This window comes from Spermophilus citellus, assembly GCF_964194105.1.
Source record: "Spermophilus citellus genome assembly, chromosome: 4".
Lineage (NCBI taxonomy): Eukaryota > Metazoa > Chordata > Mammalia > Rodentia > Sciuridae > Spermophilus > Spermophilus citellus.
In genome coordinates this window covers 67,644,723-67,669,437 of record NC_138185.1, presented here as the reverse complement: position 1 = coordinate 67,669,437, position 24,715 = coordinate 67,644,723, and the positions used below count along the sequence as shown (strand labels likewise).

Sequence of the window (24,715 nt, the reverse complement as noted above, 5' to 3'; positions counted from 1 at the left end):
GGGTAAGGCCAAGAACATCCTCCTAAATTCTGCTCCTTCATTCTAAAGAGCTTCCGCAGCACCTGATGTGAGGAGGAAAGAATTATTGGAAAGAGCTGCTTCTGCCTTTGTGTTTTCATTCCCTTAGTGGGAAGGCGAGAGAGGGCAGATTGTCCCAGGTGGGGACCCCTTCACACAGGGGACATTAAACCAATCAATGTTGGCGCCATAAGAGATGTTGTGCCAGTGAGGGGCATGAAGCGTGATCCAGGGGAGGAGTGAATGGGAGCACAAAGGAAGAGGTTGTCACAAACCCTGCAGGCAGCCAACTTCCAGGGCAGTTTATCAACCACAGCGAGGCTGGGTGAGCCTCTAGGGCCGGCTGAAACAACCTCTGCAGTGCTCCAAGGAATCACATGGTGTCCTCAGAGAGGTAGACATTTCCTGACTACAGGGCCATAACTCAGCCCTTCAAAGGTTCTGAAAAGGTTAGGAGTCCACAGGACGGAGAAGGGGTGGAAAGGGCCACATAGTAGCTGCTTGGCGTTTTGATCATTTGAGAAAATTGGCTCTACAGGCCAGGGAGGGCCACTAGCTGGGCCCTGCTGGAGTCTAGGCAGGGTAGAAATGATGGGACACACACTACAGCAACTTAGAGGCTGGAAACACTATCACTGTTTATTTGGGTGACACATCTGCCCACTGGAGGGCACTGACAAGGGGCTTAGTGTTCAAAAGTTCCAGAATATACCTTTCCCCTGGCCAGCTCTGGAGAGGTCCCAGACCCCAAGTCCAGAACCCTCGAGTTGTGTCTTTTTGTCACTGTGTCCTTTTATTTCAGGGCATGCTGAGGAGACCCTGCCTATTTGAAGCCTCTTCAGAGAGTCCCTGGAGTGAATTTCTTGGGGTTCTCTTTCTGGAGAATCAAGGAGTACTTCCGAAGTCGGGCCCAGTGATCATGTCCTTTCATCTGGTTCTTCTTCAGTGTCTGGAAGCTGAGGACCACACAACCAGAGATGAGAGGCCTCCCAAGCCTCCCAGCTTCTCAGCCCCAGGGCAGGGCCTGGTCACACTGGGCTCAACAGAGAGGCCCTGGAGGCTGGTACACTGCTTCATTACAGTGGCCCCAGGAACCAGAAAGCCTTTACCCAGGAGACCAATGACAGGTCTAGTGCTCTAGGCCATTTGTGGCCAGGTGAGGTGGTGCACACCCGTAATCCCAGTGGCTCCTGCAGCTGAGGTCGAAGGGCTGCAAGTTCAAAGCCAGCCTCAGCAACTTAGCAAGTGTCTAAGCAACTTGGTGAGACCCTCTCTCAAAATAAAAAATAAAAAAGACTGGGGATGTGCTTTGTGGTTAGGCACCCCTAGGTTCAATCCCTGTACCAAAACACAAACACACTAACCAGAAAGTCCACTTGAAAATGAAACAGGGTCGACATGCACAATGGAGTATTATTCAATCTTAAAAGGAAAGGAAATTCCGACACATGCTACATATTTTAATGAACCTATAGGACATTATACTGAGTGAGTCACAAAGGACAAACACTGTATGGCTCACTAATCTGAAGACATTGGGTTTAGTTTTTTAAAGAATAAAAGTTTAAAAATCAAATCAACGCATGGTCACCACAGCACAAACTCCTCATTGTGTGTGAGGGGTGGACCTTTTCATCCAGTGCAGGGGCTATATGTACACCTGTGGCGGGTGTACAGACTCTGGCCAGGTTTCTGTCCCAGGTGCTGGGATGAAGTTAGGCAAATAGGAAGAGGGATACTTTTGAGAGGAAAGACAATGACTGTGTCTTTGGAGTTGTTTTAGGTTCTACATGGGAAACATCCACATGGAGATAAGCTAGTTCTAACTTTAAAAAGTAATCCATAATTACTTCTTCTTTGTACATTGCTTCCTCTTTTTTAATTTTTTTTTTTAGTTTTAGGTGGACACAATGTCTTTATTTTATTTTTATGTGATGTTGAGAATCGAACCCAGTGCCTCACACATGCTAGGCAAGCACGCTATCACTTGAGCCACATCCCCAGCTCCACATTGCTTCTTTTAAAGAAATAAAAATCAGCCATATGTGGTGGCACACACCTGTAATCTCAGCAAGTTTGGAGGCTGAGGTCAGAAGATTGTAAGTTCAAGGCCAGCCTCAGAAACTTAGCAAGGCTTTAAGCAACTGGCAAGACCCTGTCTCAAAATAAAAAGTCTGGGGATGTGATTCAGTGGTAGAGCACCCCTGGCCTCAATCCCCAGTACCAGAAAAGAAGTAAAATAAAAAACGTAAGTGGAAGTGTGTAACACAATGCACCTGCTTTTTATACTTCAGATCTTATCCCAGAAGTCATTTCTGGGTGGCAGATCACAGATCTGCCTTATTTCTTTTCTCTATTTGTGACACATAGGACAGTCACTCTTCTACTAGGACCATCAGAGCTACAATGCACATACTGGTACTGAAGCATCTTTGCCCATGTGTGGGAGAAAATGGGCCAAATAGAAACTCAGGTTTTGGACTCAAATGGCTTGGATTCAAACCCCATTCCTTTCCTTACAAGCTGGTGGCCTTGAACAGGTGAGCTGACCTCTAAAAGCCTCAGCTTTCTCTCTGTAAGTGGGGATAATGATGATGACATCAATGATGATGAATAAGTTATACCCATAAAGCACTTAGCCTGGGACCTGGCATAGAGTAAATGCTCAATAAAAGTTAATTATAATAATACATATGCTACAGATAATAAATAAGTGGAACTGAATTTGCTGGGTTGAAGAGATCAAAAAAAACAAAGCATTGATGAGTGACATGCAGGAGACATGAACAAATGGAACCGGAACCAGGATTTTGTTTGTTTTTCCAGTGCTGGGGGTTAAACCCAGATCCTCATGCATGCTAAGGCAAGTATTTACCACTGAGCTATATTCTCAGCCCTTTTAAATTTTGAGACAGAGTCTTGCCAAGGTTCAGAGGCTGGCATTGAACTCGTGAACTTCCTGTCTCAGGCTTCTAAGTTGAAGAGATTCAAGGCATGCACTGTCTCACCCCACTTTAGAACGGGTTTTAAAAGGCAGATCAGCAGGGCCAGTTGGACAGTGGCACATGCTTGTAATCCTGGAGACTCAGGAACCTGAGGCAGGAGGATCGTAAGTTCAAGGCTAGGCTCAGTAACTTAGTGAGACCTTCAGCAACTTAGGGAGAACTCATCTCCAAAATGAAAAATAAAAAGGACTGGGGATATAGATCAGTGGTAAAGCATCCCTGGATTTAATTTCCAGTACCAAATAAATAAGTAAATAATAAGGAAGACCAAAATAAAAACCATTAATGTGAACATGGGTGATTTTTAAAATATAATGCTGGTGTGTGGAAGGGATTTCTCTATGGATCTAGCAATAAATAGTGGCTAATCTTTACTGAGTACTGGAAATATACTGAGACACAGGACACTGTTTTCATCAAAGGTAACCAAGATTTGCCCTGGTCACACTGCTAGAGGGCACCAGAGTCAAGACTCCATCCTCACACCTCCCCTCTCCTCCCAACAGCCCAGAGCTTGCCCTGGGATTCTGATGCTCTAGACCACCAACCTCCACCAAACCTAAGGGAGATGACAGTTCACATTTACAACTTCTGTTTGGCTAAACAAGCAATAAAATAACTTCACTCCAAAGACAAACTAGGATAAATTTCTTGCAGCATCAACAATGAAATCTTGGGCTGGGGATGTGGCTCAAGCGGTAGCGCGCTCGCCTGGCATGCGTGCGGCCCGGGTTCGATCCTCAGCACCACATACAAAGATGTTGTGTCTGCCGAAAACTAAAAAATAAATATTAAAAAAATTCTCTTTCTCTCTTTAAAAAAATTTAAAAAAAACAATGAAATCTTAAAATTCAAAGAAAATGAACACATCTATAGAAAAGAGACAGAGGGCAAATTGCAGAGAAGAAAGAGAAATTTACAATACTGGACATGTAACTAAAAGGCTAAATTTTAACTCTTACTTTCCAAATTAAAATAATACCAAGCTATTGATTTTCTGCTTCCATAGAAAGTGTGGGAAGTGTTGAGGGACAGCAGGGTGAGTTAGGAAACCATCATCATTCCAGCGTGCCTACTCAACCTCAAAGTCACCTCCGAGAATTTGCCCTATAGGAATTAGGGAAATCTCACCAACATGGTGAAGTGGTATGAGGGCTGCTTCCCAGCAGCCCCTGGGGCTCTGGCTCTAGACCTAGGAAAGTGCTTGTTTGTTTGCTGACATGGGAACTTGGTGACATTAGCCCATGATTAAGAAAAGCTGGTGGAGGGGAGGAGACTGCCAACCAGATGGAAGAGAGCACGGCGGAGGAAGCAAGATCTGGGTGTCATGGGGAGCCGGGTGGCTGGGATTCCAAATCCTGGGGTATGAACAGCATGCCTCTGTCTCTGAGTCAGGAGGCAGGTGAAATATAGTGGGACAGGAGGACAAGAAGGAGAGGGCAGCCAAGGGACCAAAGCCAAGGCAGAGATGGGGGCAGAAGGCTGCTGGGAGAGTGAGCAGAGAAGCGGGGCCGAGCCCTGGGTGGTACCAACTTGTATCCACAGTGGGATTTCCTCTGACTGCTCAGCGGTGAGGAAAGAGAGGGAGGCAGCCTGGTTCATCTGATGCTGAGCATTAACTGACCAGGGGGGTATGGAAGCCCCCTAAAAAAGGCCTTTAGGGAGGCATGACACCCTCTCTCCATCATCAGATCAAAGTGAGTGCTTTCTAGAAACATACAACATACTGACAAGGTGTGTGTGTGTGTGTGTGTGTGTGTGTGTGTGTGTGTGTATGCATATGTGTGTTTATTCCACAAAGTCCAGTTGCCTATTTGAAAAGTGGGAGAGAAGCTGGAACAACTTCAAGTCCCTGCACAAAGCTTTTGAACTCAACAGCCTGGTCTGAGCTCTCTGACTGTACAAATAACTCTGGAAGAGGTTCAGCCCTTTCTCAAGAAAGGCAAAGGACTGCCAGGTGAAATCCTAGCAACTCAGGGGCCTGAGGCAGGAGGATCACCAGTTCAGAGCCAGCCTCAGCAAATTAGTGAGCCCCTCCGTCTCAGAATAAAAGATAAGAAGGGCTGGTGACGGAGCTCAGTGGTAAAGTGCTCTGGGTTAAATCCCCAGTACCAGAAAAAAAGAAAAAGAAAAAAAAAAGGATTGTTAGGGGAGGTCCATAATGTTGGCCTTCAAGGATAAAGGGAGCTATTCCTCACCTTCCTCCTCCCACCTTGATGACCATGTCACCTGGCCTCACCCAGCACTTGCTGCCTCCCCCCTCCCCCCAGTGAGAGAGCTATGTGCTGTGTGAATTAGGGACTGTTAGGTCATTCAGGAGCCCAGTTTATGACAGAAAGCTAGTGTGAGAGTCTGGACCTTGCAGGGCCTTGTATACTGAAGAATATGAGGTGACACTAATTTTGTCTGTCCCCTGGTGTCCTCTAAGTTCTGTCCTCTTGTGAACAGCCAGAGATGGTAGACACTAAAACAGAGTGTCCAGGCTGATGGAAAGGGTGCCCGGCGGAGGACCTGAGTTGGAAGGAGCAGAGGTCTATAGGGTGGGTGGCACATTTGGTGCCAACTGGCCTCCTTTCAAAGCCCTAAGGCAGGCTCTGTTTCACACTGGTTCTTAAATCCCAGTGCGATTTTGTGAAGACCATTTGGACAGACTAGAGCAAGTTTGAAACTTTGAGTCTATTGCCACATGAATCCTTGCAGTTTCACCTAGTTTTAAGGCCAAGGGAAACTAGAAACAAGGAGTAAACAGCAGAGAGAGAGAGAGAGAGAGAGAGAGAGAGAGAGAGAGAGAGAGAGAGAGAGAGAGAATGCAAGTCAGCACATGTCTGTAATCTCAGTGTCTTGGGAAACTGAGGCAGGAGGCCTACAAGTTCCAGATCAGCCTGGGCAACTTAGAAAGACCCTGTCTCAAAATATATAAAAACAAAAAGGGCTGGAGATGTATCAAAGTGGTAAAGTGATCCTGGGTTCAATTCTCAGTACCAAAAAAAAAAAAAAAAGAGGGCATGGTCCCAAACCTTGGGGCCTGTATGGGATAAAGTGAGCTGAGTGGAGCATTAGTGACGGCATCTGGATGGTGTGTGTGGAAATGTATCTCAAAGCTCCTGCAGGTTTGAGAAATCACACAATGAAATTCTAGGGTGTGCTCCTTGGGAAAGCCCTGGATATCAGGCCTCAGAGCAGGTAGAATGGGGAGAAACTTCTTGAAGTCAAGTGTTTCCCAATTAATCTGTGGGCCCAAACTAGAAGATGAGTTGCCTGGAAGCATGTGGTTCACCAAGTAAATGCCTCAAGTCTGATCCCTGAGGCAACCAGGAACTAGGCCTGCCATCTGCTGCTATGTCCCCTCCAGCTTCCCCTCGGCTCACACTACTGCCAATCCCAATCCTTGCCTCTGACCACCCCATTGGTCAGCTCTGCTGACTCTAGCCGTCGTCTTCCCTATAGAAGGTTCCAGAGGATCTAGTCCTCTGCATCCTACCCAGCTGCTGTGGGCCTTCCTGGGGAGGAGCTGGGACTGGGACCTAGTAGCTAAGCTGTGTGGACAGAGAGAGAGGCAGTTGTGAGGAGGGAAGTGGAAGAGTCCCTCCCATTCCTTGTTGGGGGACCAGGATGAGCTTCAATATTCCAGTGATGGGGAAAGTCAAGATAGAAAGGATATTTTTCTCCTAATCCAAGTAGTCCAACTATACAGCAGTGAAGTAAATTAATAGACAGCTTTCCCATGGAATATCATACAGTAATGAAAAAATATATTCACAAACGCTATAGTTTGGATTTTGAATTTTCCCCAAAGGCCCATGTATTTTAACTTGGACCCATGTGTTTTAACTTGTTCCATGTGTTTAAGGTGCTATTAGGAGGTGGTGGCCTAGTGGGAAGTCCTTAGTTCACTGGGGATGTGCCCTCTGAGAGAGTTGAGGAACCCCAGACCCTTCTTCATTCTCTTTTTGCTTCCAGGTCAGAAAAGGAGTGGTCTTCATCTGCTATATCTCCCACCCCATGACTGGGCTGCCTTGCCACATACAAAGCAACAGGGCCCATCAATTATGGATTGAAATTGCCAACATCATGAGCCCAAAATAACCTTTTCTATTTATAAGTTATTTATTTTCTATTTATAAGGGTATTTTATTACAGTGACAGGAAACTGACGAGAGGTGCTTTTCTCAAAATTAAAAATATATTAAGTTATATTCTGGAGTGACAAAGTCAGATAAAAAGTGAACATGTGACACAATCTCAACTTGGTGACAATGCCAAGGTAAAAGACCTGGAAAGAAAGATTAATAGTGGTGCTGCTGATATTTGGTGGTAAAATCATGAATTATTTAAACTTCCCTTCTTGGTTTTTATTTCCCTGTTCTCCAAATTTCTACAAGTATGTGTTTATTTATTTATATTTATGACTTTTACCAGAAATAGTGAATGTATCTATTTTTTTTCCCAATGGGAACTTAACTTTTTCAGAGTAGTAGATTTACACTTGAAGCAACTTCCATGGGCTGATGTAGGGTTCAGCAGGTGTCACCTCAGGTGAGGTTGAGAAATGTCAGCCTAGGGCCAGGTGGGAGGGGAGCTGCCTGGAGCTGGAGTTGCAGCCTTTGTGTAAAGACGGAAGACTCACCTTTTCCAGGCCAGTAAAGGGGGTCAGGCTCAGTGGCACGTGCAGTGGTGGCGCACACATATAATCCCAGGTACTTGGGAGGCTGAGGCAGGAGGATTCAAATTTGAGACCAGACTCAGTAACTTAGCAAGACCCTCAGCAACTTAGAGAGACCCTGTCTCCAAATAAAAAATAAAGAGGACTGGGGTTGTAGCTCAGTAGTAAAGGTTCAATCATGAAGACCCTCCCACCACACAAAGGAGAACAGAACAAAATAAAAACAAGAACATTAAACCAGGAATTCTCCAGTGAGAAAGCCAGAAAGTCCCAGGCCATGACTCCCCTCCCCAAGAGAGCGTCTCTTCACAGCCTGGGTAACCTCAGGCTCCTGGCTTATTTCTCCACCATTATTTTAAACCTATTTGCTAAAACAATGCGTACATATTTTTGTAAAAAAGTTGCAAATAAACAAAAAGGAAATGATCACACACATTTCCACCACCAAGATATAACAATGTTTGTATTGCTAAACACATTTCCCATCTTCTTTCCTACTCAAGGTCAGGATTATATGTAAACAACATTTTATAACCTCTCCCAACCTTTTTATTTTGAAATTTTTCAAACCTGTAGAGAAGTTGCAATGAACTTTCCCCTAGATTCACCGCTGTTAATGATTTACCTCTCTCCCCACCCCAATAAATATTTTTCTAGATTTCACCATCTGTTAAAAATTTCACTTTCTTTCTGTCTCTCTCTGTAAATATTTTGCTGGGACATTTGAAAGTAGTAGACATCATATACTTCCTCCTAAACTCTTGGCGGGATTGCTTACATGCCCTAGTCATCAAGGGTCACAATAAGAGACCTCCATACAAGGAAGAGCTGAGCATTACTGTCCATCTTTAATTGGGGCAGAGTCAACAGTCCCCTTGTTCATTGTCCCTTTCCCTCCCTCTTAATGAATGGGCATGCTTTCCTCCATGAGATACTGAGAGTCACTAGAGCAACCCAGCACAACACAGCAAGAACAATAAATGTAGCAGGTAGAGGACTCAGGGCTCTGGGTTTGATCCCCCACACCACAAGGAAGGAAGGGAAAGAAGGAAAAAAAGATGGCAGGTAAGGGATGAAAGCAAAGTGGTGCTGCCACCTAGTGGTGACATTTGGAATTCCCCCAGGCATTTTGCATTAACAGGAACCAGACACATGCTCAGCGTGCCCACCATTTACAGAGGAATCACCGTGTGTCTTCCACTTTACATGTACTGTCTCACTTAATACTACAAACCCTAAAAATTAGGCTTAATCAAAATATCCAGGACACAGCCTGTCACCATACATGTGTTTGAATGAATAAGAAAACTGAGACTCTCAGAGGTTAACTGACCCAAGGCCTTAGTTAGTGAGTGGTAGAGTCAGAATTCAAACCCAGGTCCGTTTGGCTCCAAACATGGAGTCTAAATAGAGAGGAGAAATGATCCTGAAGAGATCCCCAAAGCTCAAAGGTGTTACGTAAGGTCATGGAGGCTCCGGAAGAGAACTGACCTGCCAGTCCAGTCACCCAGCTCTGAAGCGCCAGGCCTGGGATGAGGATCCATAGCCCACTGATGACCCCATTCCACCAAAATTGAGTGGTCGGATACTGGTGGGAACCACCAATGACTTGAAAATCCCCAGAAATTTATTGGGATGGATTAGAAGAGAGTTCTGTTTTTCCAGGGTGGACTGAGTACAGTTCATTGTGTTTTCAGAGCAAAAAGGAAAGCAAACCAAGAACTGGGAAGAATGGGAAGTGGAAGAGGAAGAGGAGAAATTCATACATTAACTTTTATCTAGATAATGGAAGTGGCTGGCAAACACTGAATAGTTTAAGGCTTTTGGTGGGTGCATGTTTCCATCATAACTATTCAGCTCTGCGGTTGTAGCACACAGCAGCCATAGATACCTTGTGAACAAACGGGCATGACTGTGTCCAAATACAACTGTTTTTAGAAGGGGCTGGGACTGTGTCTCCATGTTAGAGATTTGCCTAGCATGCATAAGCTTTAATCCCTAGCACTGCAAACAGCAACAAAACCCTTTATTATTTTTTTTTGAGAGAGAGAGAGAATTTTTTAATATTTATTTTTTAGTTTTCGGTGGTTACAACATCTTTATTTGTATGTGGTGCTGAGGATCGAACCCAGGCCGCATGCATGCCAGGCGAGCACACTACCGCTTGAGCCACATCCCCAGCCCAATCCTTTATTTTTAAAACCAACAGTGGGCTGGATCTGGCCCATGGGGTCATAGTTCATCAACCCAACTTAATGATGTGCCTTTTTTAAAAAAAAATATTTATTTTTTAGTTTTAGGTGGATACAATATCTTTAGTTTATGTTTTTGTGGTGCTGAGGATCGAACCCAGTGCCTCATGCATGTGAGGCAAGCACTCTATCACTTGAGCCACAACCCCAGCCCTGCAAATGTGCTTTAAAAAAAAAAAAAAGGAATTTAGGGCTGTGGATATAGTTTGGAGGTAGAGTGGTTGCTTGGTATGTATGAGGCCCTGGGTTCAATCCACAGCCCCTCAATAAATTAATTGAGAAAATAAAAAGATGGTCATGACAGAAAGAAAACATCCAACAGAAGTCTTCCTCTTCTACCAAACTGAATTAATTACTCCTTTCCTACTAAAATGAATGGGGAGTATGGCCTATGTGGTAGCAACCTTCATTCAGGGAAGAAATATTTTATTCTTTATTTTAATTTTGATACTGGGGATTTAATGGGGTGGGGTTCCACCACAAGCTCCATCCCCAGCCCTTTTAATTTTATTTGGAGAGGGCCTCACTAAGAGGATGGCTTTGAACTTTCAATCCTCCTACCTCAGCCTCCCAAGTCGCTGGAATTACAGCATGCACTCATTTAAAAGCTGAAAGAATCTTCCACAAAACAAACTCTACTGTCTCTTGACCCAGAGACAACCCAGATGCCGGGAGGGATAAGACGCAGAAATCTTTACCTCTTCTGGAGGAAACGCTGGCATCTTTCCTCCAATGGCAGCACTCGGGAGAACACCTTGTCATCTACCAAGTCTTTCAGAGGAATGGTGCAGTTTTTGGAGATGTCTTCCAGGAGTGGATAGGTCTCAAAATTGAAATAGAATACAGAATTCCAAGGGTCACTGGCGTTATCTGTGGTGGCTTCAGTTTCAGCTGGACAGCCCCCTGCCATGAAACAGGAACACCATGGCACCGTGGCCCAGTGTGGGTGGGTGGGTGTTGCCCTCTGCTCATAAAGGGCAGGGTCATATGGATTGAGCTGAGAGGAGCTGGTTGAGCTGGTAGAACAGCAGTCCAGAGCAAAGACCATGCAGCATTTGATCAGAGAACTCTGTGCAGACCAGGCTGCAGGGTCCTTTGGCCCAAGGTGGAGTGGGAGGCAGCGGGGAGGATTGGGGGGTCAGTGAGGGCCTAGATCTGGGCAGCAGATTCCCCTTCCATACCATGGAGCAGGAAACATGGATGGTGTGAAGACACAACAAATAACGGCTCCCAGGGCACCTCCAGATGGTAGGATCTGGGGGGAGCAAAGGCACAGATGACTTCAGCCTTGGTCACATCCATGAGGTTCACAGAGCCATTCTTGGAAAAGATCAGCACCTGGGAAGCAAAGAGACGGTGAGGGGATTCTTACTGGACTTGGTCCCCCACAAAGCAGAGTCTGAAGCGAGACAATACTCTATGAGCTCTTGGGCACCCAGCCTCTGGGTCCACCCCAGGCTGCAAGGGGAAGTGCAGGTGTAAGCAGCTGCCCCCTCAGAGCTAAGCTTGGCAAACTACCCTCCACACACTGTCAGATCCAGGGCACTGCTCCTTCTCTGCTGGCTTGGCTCCTCCTTCTATCCGGCCAGCATCTTTCTGAAGAGCTCCCCCTCCTCATGGCCAAGTTCCAGCTCCTCAACCAAGCCCTCTGGTGCTCTCCTCCCACCCCTGGGGACCTGCTCAAGCCAGCCACCCTCCTGGCCTGAGATCTGAGATAGTCCCTCCTGCCTGGGCTCTTTCTCCCCGGAGTAGACAACTCACCCAGGTCTTCCAAAGCCCCTCTTGAGCCCACATCCCCTCCTGCAGCCATGCATTTCCCTCCCACAGCAGTGGAGGGCCTCTCGCCCTCTGTACTCCACCTCCTGCTGTCTGTCCCTCCCTCAGACATGTTCCCATGAGGAGGTGTTTGGCTCTCTTCAGCACAGGATCTGTGCCCTCATTTCCTTCATACTCCTCCCCAAGCTTGCAGGTCACCCCACAAGCTGGAGGGATCCCTCTCAGTCACAACGTGAGCTCATTTTCCTTGTCCCATAAGGGACGGCAGTTCCCCTGGGAAATGACTCTCCCTATTTACCTCCTCTGTAACTTGGGAACCTGCTGGTACCTGGCTCCAACCGCCACTGACTCACTAGTTGGCTGGTGACCACAGAACGAACAGTTTTATTTTATTTTATTTGCTGTTCCGGGGATGGAATCCAGGGCCTCACATATGCTCAGCAAGTGCTCTACCACTGAGCTACACCCTCAGGCCCCAGAATGGATATTTTTTGCCCTGAGCTCTCTCAGAGCCTCTCCTGGAAATCCTGTAGGCCCTCACCCTCTGAAGGGCCACACTGGGAGTCACAGCTTCTCTCTCCTGGCCTGTGTCCCCTCAGATGGGCCTGTGGGAATTAGGAATTGGTTCTCTGTTCAGGATAAGCCAAACACCTCTCTGTCCTCAGCCTCGGTCAGAGGCAACCCACCATGAGAGCTCCATCTCTTCACATCTCTCCAACTCACCAGCCCTCTCAGAACATGCTGCTCCCTGCTCTACCTCTCCATGCTTCAAGCCCCGTCCCCTAGAAGGGCACATCTGTACCTTCTGCCTGGAGCACGGGGCACTTCATGGGCTGGTGCCTCCACCCTGGACCCTGCCCCGGCCTGCTCCCTCCTCACACCCCACAGAGCTCTGATGTTGTAGTCCCCTCAACTTCCTGCAGGCCGAGGACCTGCCAGCGCTCTCCTGCCTCCATGGTGCTGCCTCAGCCCCAGCCCAACTCAGTCTTCACCTCCCCTGCCTGCTCCCAAACTCTGCAGATCAAGTAGGTGAATCATGCTCTATTCCATGTGTTCATTACAAAATCATCACAGTTTTTCCTTGTGTTCTAGGGAAGCTGCTTGGTGATTTGTCTGACCTTCTGAATTAAACATGAGCTCCATGAAGTGAGAGACTTTCTCTTATTTGTTAGTCTTAGTCTTTTTTTTTTGGGGGGGGTGCTGGGCCTCATCTCACAATGGCCCATACTAAGCATATGTTCCCACTAAGCTACGCCCTCTGTCTTGGATTGTCTTTTTTTTTTTTTTTTGTCTGCATATCCAAAAGCTAGTCCAGGTGCCTAGCACATAGTAGGCCATCAACAGATAGGTTTTGAAGGAGGAATGAACACATTCATAGAAGAGAAATGAAAGGCACAAGGAACCTACCATGCCAGGTAAGGTTGGGACTGGGGCCACTGCACAGATGGCTTTATCTATATGCTTTGTGGGCCTGTAAGGGGAAAAAAATAGACATTCTCCTACTTTAAAAGTTTCAAAATTTGACTTTCCTTTCCTGGGCACATATCCTGGGGAACCTCTTGACATGTACACCAGGAAATATGTGAGGAAGTTGTTCACGGTGGCAAAAAAAAAAAAAAAAAAAAATACAAAACCTAGGAACAATTTCAAATTCTGTTAGCAGGAGGAGGCTGAAGTAATTGTGGTATATATACAATGAAAATAAAAGAACTGAAGCCAACGTGTGTAACTCTCAGGAACAATGTTGTAAAGTGAGTTAGAATAAAGACCATTGAAAAATAAGTTTGAGAGTACCTACAATATGGTTCCATCTATAAGTTTCCTAAACATGCACAGTTAAACACTAAGTTGTTTAGATACACAATCATACATACCTGGTTAATTCTTAAAGGAAATCAAAGGAATGATGAATTTAGAAAAACAATATGATGGATTGAAAAAAAAAAAAAAAACAATTGGCCATCAAAAGGCAGAATCTATTTTTCTACTGCTTGAACACAAGAATGGCCTGGGGATGTGCTTTGACAAATGGGACAAGTAACATAAGCAGAGGCTTGAAAAACATTTGTGCATGGGGCTGCTCTCTTGCTGCTGGGCAGCCTTGGGCTAGCATGTGAGGAAGCCTGACTATCCAGCAGGAGAGACCATGAGGAAGAGAACTGGGGTGTCCTGGCCGTCAGCCCACCAACCGCCAGGTATGTGAGTGAGGCCACCCCAGAAATCCCAGCCTCAGGCTGAGCTGCCATCTGCCTGCAAGCACCTGTGAGACTCCAGGCAAGACCAGTGGAAGACCTGCCTGAGTCCAGCCCAAATTGCTGACCTACAGAGGCCAACAATGACTGTTTTCTTCAGCCATCAAATTTGGGGGTGGTTGGATAAAGTGCCAATTGGTAATTGGCACTGCTTCACTAAACCCTGATTAAGTACCGACTGTTAATTAATCATCTTTGGTGGGGAGTAGCAAGGATATGACCAGGGAGAAGCACAGAGGGAGTCTTAATGGAACTGGAGATGATTCCTTTTCAGTGGGCAAAGAATGTTTTTTTTTTGTAACACACACACACACACACATATCATATAGATTCGTTTGCATGCATAAAATACTTTTTAAAATTAAAAAAGAGATCCCTGGGGAAACTGATGAAAGGTTATTTTGGCAGAACTAAGCTTTTTCTTGGTCATATGGGATATGAAAGATGCCCTATATGCTATCAAAAAAATTCATTAGACAAATTTGTCACATGCACATGACACTTTTGATCTGAGCAGTCACCAGTAGAGTGATGACCGTACAGAGTGGACTTTAGTCGGGGAGGCTGTCAATCTTCACTATGAAATTGTGTCACATGTCTGGTCCCAGAGCTACCAACCTCTCAACAAGCATACTGATGGTAGGTTCTTGGGTCCCACTGGCCTCCACCAGATAGAGGGAAGCATCTGTGCAGAGCACCACACATTTCATCTGGGATTTCACTGGTCCCTCAGGAAACATTTTCTGTCCTTTGTGGATCAAGAAGGATTTTAGGAAGTGAAGACTTTGGCAGGTACATCCTTCAGGAAGAGCAACGACCCCAAGGGGGAATCCTAGAGAAAGTAACCACACAAGTCGGTCAGCAAAGGGCCCAGGAGGGCCACAGGCACTGGTCATGTGGCCAGCAAGTGTAGGAGAGATTTGTGGAAGGTGAGGCAAAGTCAAGCCATGCACGTTCTCTATCAGTGAACCCAGGAAACCCAGCGCCCAACAGGCAAGAACAGCCCCTCCAGGGAGCCCTTCCCTTTATGGAAAGGAGCTGGAGAAGAGGAGAACCAATCCCATGGAGTCAGCAGAAAATGAAGGGAGGCTACAACCCAGCCAGGGGCTGAACTGCACTGAACACAGGATGTGAAGGTGGATGGGCCGGGTGTGGTTTCAGAAAGAGAGCAGGTGTGCGTGTATGTAGCCAAATAAGACTTTATCAGTATCTAGAAAAAATGAGAAGAAGCTGTTGGTCAAGGGCTTATGAAATGGCAAACCACTGCTTCACTAATCCCTGTTAAGTCTGGTTATAGAGAGCCCCTCCCCTTGAGGCTGATCCATCTAGGGGAAATGGACAGCACTGATTTCTGCACTTTTGGAGCTGGACCCCAAACCCTGGGACTCCACCAAAGTGCCCCCTATTCAGAAGAGCTGCTGGTCTTGCTTTGACTCTTTACAAGTCTCTTTATCCAATATCAGAGTTCCTGGTGCTTGGAGCATAGGTGGAATAGCACAGAAAGAAGACTCAAGACTCACTATTTTGAGAACCTGGGAGATGGGAGGAGGAGGGCTGAGACTGCAGGACCCCCACTGTGCTGGGGTGGCCTCAGCAAGAGAGCAGTAATAACAAAGTATAATAACAAAGGCAAAGGTCACACTCCCAGGGCTTGGTACAATGTCAGGCACAGAGCATGCACCCAGTAAATACATGAGCAATGGGAAGTGTTGGCACATATAATGTTCAGTAAGTGTTTGCGGAATGAATGAGGAGAAAGCAGGACCAGCTGCCCAAGGTAACTATGAACTTACAGATAACAGAAGGTCCAGAGGCTCAGAAACAAGGTGGCAAAGCAAGTTAGAATAAAGACCATTGGAAAACAAGTTGGAGAATAATCAGAATGTGGTTCCATCTAAAATTTTCTAAATATTCATAGCTAAACACTCCACATGTTTAGAGATACAGTCATACGGTCCAGAGCTACTGGAGTCTCACTGACCAGAGATCCATCAGGTGGTCTGTAGAGAGGTGGGGGATGGTAGGGGCTCACCTTCAGCCAGGTCCCACAGGGTAAGCACACCGTCCTCACAGGCCAGCACCAGGTAGGAGGAGGAGCAGCTGAGCTGAGAGATGACAATGGGCGCAGCACAGGGCCACACACCCTCAGGGTCTAGAGGGAGGACCATTCATCAGGCTACCCCCAGACCCGGCCCTGCCTATCTCCCCTCCTTGACAACCTGAGACCCAGACTAATGCCTGTGCCCCAGGAGCACCTGCTTGGACTCCACCTCACTCCTCTCTAGAGAATATCACTCTTCCCTGGGAACAAGATACTAAGTCACAGCTAAAGTTTAATGAAGGCTTCCTAGGTGCTAAAATTTGTATAAGGCACCCCACAGGAATTGTTTCATTTAATTTTCAAGAGGGTTCTATGAAGTAGGTCCTATTAGTATCCCCAGTTTACAGATGAGAAGACTGAGGCAGAGGAGTAAGTCATCTGTCCAAGGTCACACAGCCAGTCAGGAGAGAAGCACAGATTAGAAGCCAGGCTGCCTGGGAGAGTGACAGAAGGAAAGAAACTCCTTCTTTGTGGGTTTTTAATGTGTGTGGGTTTTTTGTTTTTTTTTTTGACAATGTGAAAGTATAACAAGTGTACAGCTCAAGCACTTACCGAAGCAAACTTGCTCACATAACTGTCCTCATGGATTTGCCTAACAGCAATCGTCACCCATATTTCCTTAGTGCTTTTCAATTTCAAAGACTTTCACATACAGAGATTCTGGAATTTGTTCTACACAACACACACATGTAGTAGATCGTGATGGTATAATGAATTAGATGAGAAAACTGATTTGGGGTATGAAGTGACTGGCCCAGGACTACACAGTTTTCAGACAGCTGGGCAGGGATGATCCGAGCCCACCCTCCTTCTGTAACAGGGGTCCCTTTCATGTAACAAGGATCCATTTCATGCTTTAAATACAAGCCTTGCTGCTGCTTGACCCCTGGTTGCTTATTTCTAAATTGACTTTTTTTCCCTTTCCTTTTCTCCCCTGTCCCCTCCCTAACAGTGGGGGAAGTAAAATTAACATTCTTCCTATCCTAAGTCAAGTTATCTGTCCTTCCACCCCTGACCATAAGAATAAAGAAACTCTGGATCTGTAAACAGAAACAACAGCTCTCTCAAGGATGCATCTTCCAACAATGCTACTTGGTATACACGCCACCTTTTTTTCCTATGGTGGTGAGGATTGAACCTAGGGGGTGCTCTACCTCTGATTTACATCCACAGTCCTTTTTATTTTCATTTTAAGACAGGGTCTTTCTAAGTTGCCAGGGCTGGCCTTGAACTTGGTCATCCTCCTGCCTCAATCTCTTGAGTTGCTGGGATTACAGGTATGTACCTCTGTGCCCAGTTGTTGTTCCCCCTTTTAAAGCCCTCTGTTCCCTGTGACATTTAGAATCAAAGCCTGAGACCTGAGTCTACTATGTTTCTCAATTGCTAGCAAATCAGTATAACCTCTTTTTCCTTTTTCTCAAAACCCTGTCCTCATTATTGGATTGGAATCAGGGAAAGGACTTAGATTTCAGTATCACTTTCTCTATGGACCTGCCTCTGGGCTTTGTCCCTCTTGTCCTGTCATCTTGAAGAAACATGACAGTTTAGGGACAGACCCCTGAGGTCACACCATAGCTCTGGCTCCCTAAAGCAACAATGATGTATGGACCTCACACCCAGCTAAGCTGGAGAAGGAGGTGTCCTCAGGGCCCTGAGTTTAGGCCACTCCTGTCACACGGTAAAGTACCAGCTTTATCCTTCAGAGTTCGGTTGAGTGAATAGAGGAAGAAGTTGTGATGTCTGGTCCAGTGTATGCCAAGGATGCAGGCTACTCCTGGGAACGAAGAGAAGAAAGAGGTATCACATAAGAAGCCTGGTGGCCTTCTGCTCACATGGAAGGTGTCTGCTCAAGAGGAAGCTGGTTGGAAGTCTGAAGTGGTTTTTTTCTATTGGGCAGCAAATGACAGAGGGGTGAGTTTCCTGAGTCAGAAGGGCTGAGCACCAGGGGGGCTGTTTCTAGGGTCCACTTGCCTTCCTGGGCAAGAAGGACATTTTAAATGCCCCTGAGCTGTTTGCACATCTTCTATAAAACTGATGTCTGCTTGCTTCTAGGTGAATTCACAACTGAAACAGTCCAGCAAACATGTGCCCACATCCTCAGCTCTGGCAGTCACTCCCTGAAGGCTGTACTGGCCTCCTGATCAGAGAATCTGGGCTGAGGAGCTACAGATCCAAACAGGAACTGTTAGGCTCCAGTTGTCAAGCTAATTTCCGCCTTCATTCCCTCTTACCATAAAAGGTTGGCGTGTGGAACACCCCTAGTGCTTATTGAGGGATTTCCCTGCAGTGACTCCTTGCCAGGGCAACCACCTGCTCACCTACCTGAGGGGCTCCTGACTTCTGCTGGCATTGCAGTGAGGCAGCTGGGAAGGAGGAAGTGGAATGTGGCCGAACTGGGAAAGAGAGAGAGAGTCAGAGACACGCAGGCTCCTCGGCAAGGAGGATGGCAGAGTCCTGACATGACCAGGCATGCACACATGAACCTCCCCAAGGGCACAAGCCAATCATGGTCTAGATGCTGGTCCTGGGAGGATGTGTAGATCTTGGAGGAGGGTGAGAACAGGTAGAACTGTGGATCACCCCCAGACCAGTATGGTGTTGGGCAGCTCCCACTAGAGCAGGCTCTCCTTTTGTGAGCCTTCTGTTGTCCAGAAAGATCCTTTAAAGAGCAGTCTTGGGTGATCTGCACAAATGCTCTCTTATCCTGGGTGCAAAACAGCCACAGGTGTTCTGATAAACTGAGTCTTTTTAAAAAAGGCCCTGATTTATAAGGTTTGCAGATTTTCATGGTATAGACATTCCCATCAAGTTACAGCATTTTAACAGCTGTCTGCAAAACCCCTAAATGTCTCCCTAGGCAGTAGGAGTGGCTGCAGCGCACCGATGAACCTGGCCAGGGTTCCGGGTCTGTCACAGAGAGCAGCCAGGTAGCTGCCATTAGGGTGTGGTCCTCAGACTTTATGTCCTGAAGTGAGGAAATCTGAGGTCTACTTGGCAGCAAGATGAGACTCACAGCAGCTGTGAAGAGGGCTTGTCCCTAAAACCAGCCCCACTATAGCTACTTCAGATACCTTGGCTCAGTTTTTACCCATACAACATGGAGTTAATGAGGTCTAACTGCTGACAGGTGTACCCATTAAATGTATTGTGATAATTAAACAACTATATACCTAAACTACATTACATTTAGAAAGGCAGGAAGGATATGAAGAAAAAAAATGTTAACAGTGGTGACTTTTATTTCCATCTTTAGAATCTTCAGTGTTTTTCTTTAGAAAATCAGGAAAAAAAATTTAAAGAGGAGTCATACATAGAACTTAAAACTTATTTCTCATCTCTATAGGTATATATTCTTTTTTTTTTCCTTCCCCTTCCCCCTCCACTGGTAGTGCTAGGGATGGAACCCAGGGCCTCTCGCACATTCTAGTAGGAAAAGGCTCTACCACTGAGCTATGCTCCTTGCTATTGCTCCTTTTAAATCCATGCTATCTGCCTTTGTTCTCATTAAGTTAAAGCAATCTCCATTCAACATTTCAAAAAAATCTGCTGAAGTTCCCTACATTTCTCCAAACCAAAAAGAGCTTATTTGGGATTAGTTGGGTCCTTGGATTGGTCCCTGTGTACCGAGACAGCTGAAGCTCCAGGGGCTAACTGGGGAGCAGGCGGCTCCTCCGGGCTTACCTGAGTGGCTCCTCCTCCCATTCCCCATCCAAGAACTTCCTGTAGGAGGTGTAGAAGACCTCTGCTTGGTGTTCCCACTGACTCTCCTTGATGAAGTGATTCTGCCCAGAGCCCAGCCCATAGCAGTCTTCTACCTTTGCAAAGACTTCCAGAGGACTTTTAAATGTCGTGCCTTGGGTTGAAAAAATTCCAGAATTAGTCAAATCACCTGACTTCCTCTTCCTAATCTCCCCCAACTTTTTCTATGCTTCCCGCTTTCCTGAAGAAGCCCCATCCTTGGAAATCTTGCTCTGCAGCGGGTCTGTGAGCCCAGGAGTTCAGTCTCTGTGAGCCTCGCCCCTGCTCCATCTGTCACAGAGCCCAGGCAGAAAGCAGTGCTCTCCCTCCTATGTCTCCTATGACCATCTTTCTCACCACTTCCGGATTATAGAATGTCTCCCGAGAAGCCAGGGAAATGTTCACAGTGCTGCTAGATCACTTTAGATCACTGTCGCCATCTCCCCAGCTAAGCTGGGCCTAAACCTGCCAGTGACCATGGCTTTCCAGTCGATGCTGAAGACCCACATCATTCATTTGACTCGGCTTCTTCCTATGCTGATGTTTATCCAATTACCTTCCTTGAAAAAGTCTCCTTTCTCTGTCAATCATTTTTTTCCACCATTTCATTTCCCAATAACCTTTAATTTCCTTCTTTTTCAATGGTTCCTATTTCACAGTAACACTGGGTGATTTATTCTGTGGGTCTAAACCTTGAGTTTCAGCATTCAGTTCTCTTTGGAAAGTGCCTGGGTCCCTTGAGTTGCCCCAGAAGTTTCACAGTGCCCTAGGCTGCTTCCCCAGAGACAATTATCTTCAGTTTCTTCCATAACTTTCTGAGGTTTTATAAACACCCAGTATCATATTATACGGGAGTAGTTCTCAAAGGGTGATATCAGACCCCCCAGGGTCAGAGTCACCTGGGACAGGAATAGAAATGCTGATACTATTGGAACAGAAACTCTGACAAGACCCACAATCTGGGTTTACTGGGTCTTCCAATTGAGTCTGATAGAGCCAAAGTTTGGAAATTGTTGTTATGCCCAAACCTTCTGTATTTTCACTTAACACAGAAACTTGGAGACCAGTTCACATTAGTAGTATAGATTCTTCTCACTGTTGCTTATTTTTATTCATTAAGCCTTTTTCTTATTGTGAAATGTAACACAGAATCAGCAAAGAGCATGACAATACACATCCTAGTAAATTATTCTAAAGCAAACACCTGGTACTTCCTACTCAGGTTAAGAAAAAGAATATCGCCAGATGCCTAGAAGCTTCACAGGGCCCTTTTCCAATCACAATCCCCAGGAAGAGTGGCAAGCACTCTCCTGACTTTTAAATAGCCACTTCATTGCACTTATTTATACTTTACATATCTAAACACACATCCTAAATGCTATATCTTTGTTTTGCCTGATTTTGAACTGTACATAAGGAGAGCCATATTGTATTAACACTATCTGCTCTCTTTCTCTCTCTATCGTTTGTGAAATGTATTCACGTTTGTGTAACTGCATTTGCATTGCTGTATTGTATTATGTTGAATGAACATGGTACAGTTTTTCTGATAGACAGTTGGTCATTTCTTATTTGGCGCTGAGAAGGGAATTTAGGGATACAGAGAGAAGACTGAATCTTAAAAGAGAAATGTCCATAAACCATTGGTATGCACAACAAACCACTCAGCCCATGTCCTTGTGCTACCATCTTGCCTGAGACTCACCTTGATGAAATGCAACTAAATTGCAAGGTAACACAGGCAACTGGAGGGGTCGCTCCTTTAGGGAGAATGTGCATTTGAGACTCTGGTGACTGAGAAATGACCCTAGCCTCATTATAATAGTAAAAACACAACTCTGGGTGGAGATTTAAGATGCTAATGAGACACGCAATATATGAAGAAGCATGATCAGAACATGCGAGGGCAATGTACAAGTGCAAGGAAAGCTGGCGAGAAGTTGTAAGACCCTGTCCCTACTCTACCTCCAGTCCATTACTCTTCCTAGATACTGTCTTTTGCCAGAGTAAGGCAAGGTGACTCATTCTGAGATCTGTCCACACTCCCTCTTTATCGAGTGTATACATTTTGCTTTCCAATAAAGCTCTTCCTTTCTTTCTCTACAATCTGACTCATCCTTACATTCTTTTCTGTGATGGAGTCAAGGACTTGGAAGATTTCTTCTGCCTCTGGAGAGACAAGTTTTTATCTCCATATGGACAACTGGAACAGGGGGCGGTGACATTGTTTATTGAAATGACCACTCTTTCTCCACATCTCAGTAGTGTATCCACCTAGCCTCAAGTGTTCATTTATGCATGGCTCCATTCATTTATGTTCTGGTCTGATGAAATGCAATTTTGTTGCATTTCATCAAGATGCCTTTCAGGCAAGGTGGTGAGCACAGGAACACAGGCTGGGTTGTTTGCTGTGCATACCAATGGTTCATGGGCATTTCTCTTTTGAGATCCAGTCTTCACTCTGAATCCCTAAATTCCTCTTATGTTTACGTTTATCGTCCCTGTTTTGTTCATCCATTTTTATGTTCACTATTTCTTTTTTTTTTTTTTCTTTTTCACTTTTTGCCAGTGTCAGGGATTGAACCCAGGGCTTCCCACTTGCTAGGCAAGTGCTCTACCACTGAGCTACACCCCAGCCTCTATGTCTATCATCTTTACCTATCACTAGTTTTATATTTCATTTATATTTTTATTATTCACTTACCTTTTCTTAATAAAAGTGAATTGGCTATTCTTGGCCCTTTGCACTTCTGTCTTTGTTTCTTATTCCTTGTAAAATGTTCCTTTTTATGAATGTGCCATATTTTATCTAACCAATCTGCTGCTCTCCAAATAATGCTGTAGTAAATTTGGATGTGGGGAGGTGCTAGGGAGGGGATCCAGGATTTCATGCATGCTAGGCAAGTGCTCTATCACTGAGCTACACCCCCCCACACCTCCAGTAATCATGCTTGTGAGATCCTGAGAAGATAACACTCTGTATTCTCTGCCTAAGATGCTTATCCCCTCTGCTCCTCTTGACCAATGCCCACTTAATCCTCAAAACCTTGCTCAAATGCCCCTTTGTTTACTCTCTAGGCAGAGTTAGCCTCTCCTTCCTCTGTGTTTTCATGGGCCTACATGTTCCTAATTGCTGTACTTCTCCCTTGGTGGACAATCAGCCTCTAGAGTGCAGGAGATGTGACCTCCTCATGTTCATGCCTGATGCACTATGGGCACTCAGTAAATACTGATCAATGCATTAATACAGGGATGCAAGAATAACGAACTCCAACCCACAATTAAATCAACTAAATGAATTAATACAGGCATGTAGGAACTGACAAATTCCACCTAGCAACTAGAAACAATGTCTCACCTCACCTTCCAATTCTGTTACTATATCTTTGTAACATATATAGATGGATTGATAGTTTGTTTGTTTTTAGGCCCCAGAGCATAAGTTCATAAGAGTTTTTAAATGTCCTCTTTAGAACTATGCATTTAATTAGACATTGCTGCTAATAAATAGAAAAAAAAAAAAAAGGAAATGTGGAGACAGACCAAGGAGTGGGAAAATGGAGAAATCAATAGCAAAAGGAAAGAAAGAAAGTATTAACTGAACTGTAATTACCTGTTATAGGTTTAGGTGGTTTGATCTTCATTATGGGAACTGGAAAACTCAACTTAATATCACCTCTAAAATAAATGTTCATATCCTAAAACAAGGAAAAGGATCCGTCAGTAAGCCAACAAAGGAGACAATATGAAATCATTAAAAACTCTCATTCTTAAGAAGACAGAAAGAAATGGAAAAGAAAGAACAGATGGAACAAATAGAAAGTAAATAGCAAAATAGTAGATTTAAACTCCAACATATCAATAATTATATTCAATGCACATGGTCTAAACACCCGCAATTAAAAGGCAGAGATTACCAGATTGTATTAAAAAATACAAACCAACTCTATGCTATCAAAAAGAAATTCAGTTGAAATGTAAAAAAGTAAATGTGGCTGGGTACTGTAGCACATGCCTATAATCCCAGCAGCTAGGGAAGCTGAGGCAGCAGGATTGCAAGTTCAAAGTCAGTCTCAGCAGCTTAGTGAGGCCCTAAGCAATTTAGCAAGACCCTGTCTCAAAATGAATATAAAAAGGACTGGGGGCAATGATCAAGAATACAAATAACAATAAATGTTGGCAAGGATATGGGGGAAAAGGCACATTCATACATTGCTGGTGGGACTGCGAATCGGTGCATCTCCTCTGGAAAGCAGTATGGAGATTTCTCAGAAACCTTGAAATGGAACTACCATTTCACCCAGTTATCCCACTCCTGGGCATATACCCAAAAGATTTAAAATCAGCATACTATAATGATTTGACCACATCAATGTTTATAGCAGCTCAGTTCACAATAACTAAACTATGGAACCAATCTAGGTGCCTTTAAACAGATGAATGGATAAAGAAAATATGGTATATAAACACAATGGAATATTACTCAGCCATAAAGAAGAATGAAATTATGGCATTTGCTGGTAAATGGATGGAACTGTAGTGTATTATGCTAAGTGAAATACACCAACCCCCAAACTAAAAGCCAAATGTTCTCTCTGATAAGAGGATGCTAACATGATAAGGGGGGCAGGGAGAATAGAAGTTCATTGGATTAGACAAAGGGGAAATGAAGGGAAGGGAGGCGGGGATAGAAATAGGACAGACAGTAGAATGAATCAGATGTAATTTTCCTGTGTTCATAGATGAATACACAACAACCATAAGAACAATTTAAAAAATTAAAAGACTAGGGATGTGGCTCACTGGTTAAGCACCTCTGGGTTCAATCCCCAGTACCAAAAAAAAAAAAAAAAAAAAAAAGAGCAAGTAAGTAGGCAGGCACAGTGGCACACAGCCATAATCCTAGCGGT

General features: G+C 45.1%; 1 protein-coding gene across 3 annotated transcripts in view; it reads right to left on the bottom strand.

Moving 5' to 3' along the window:
• Positions 1 to 644: 644 nt before the first annotated feature.
• The window catches only part of WDR93 (WD repeat domain 93), a 54,638-nt gene continuing 30,567 nt past the window's right edge, over positions 645 to 24,715 (bottom strand). For 2 of the 3 annotated variants that reach the window (XM_081290364.1, XM_081290365.1), the window contains 10 exons: positions 23,419 to 23,503; positions 19,749 to 19,920; positions 18,390 to 18,460; positions 17,755 to 17,841; positions 15,999 to 16,118; positions 14,585 to 14,798; positions 13,122 to 13,185; positions 11,120 to 11,276; positions 10,637 to 10,841; positions 645 to 974 (listed from right to left, as the gene is read on the bottom strand). In XM_081290364.1, coding sequence (XP_081146490.1) covers positions 857 to 974; positions 10,637 to 10,841; positions 11,120 to 11,276; positions 13,122 to 13,185; positions 14,585 to 14,798; positions 15,999 to 16,118; positions 17,755 to 17,841; positions 18,390 to 18,460; positions 19,749 to 19,920; positions 23,419 to 23,503 — 1,293 coding nt within the window. In that variant the 3' untranslated portion in view covers positions 645 to 856. Of the gene's footprint in view, positions 975 to 10,636; positions 10,842 to 11,119; positions 11,277 to 13,121; positions 13,186 to 14,584; positions 14,799 to 15,997; positions 16,119 to 17,754; positions 17,842 to 18,385; positions 18,461 to 19,748; positions 19,921 to 23,418; positions 23,504 to 24,715 lie in introns of those variants that run through there. The other variant, XM_081290366.1, reaches the window with a different exon arrangement.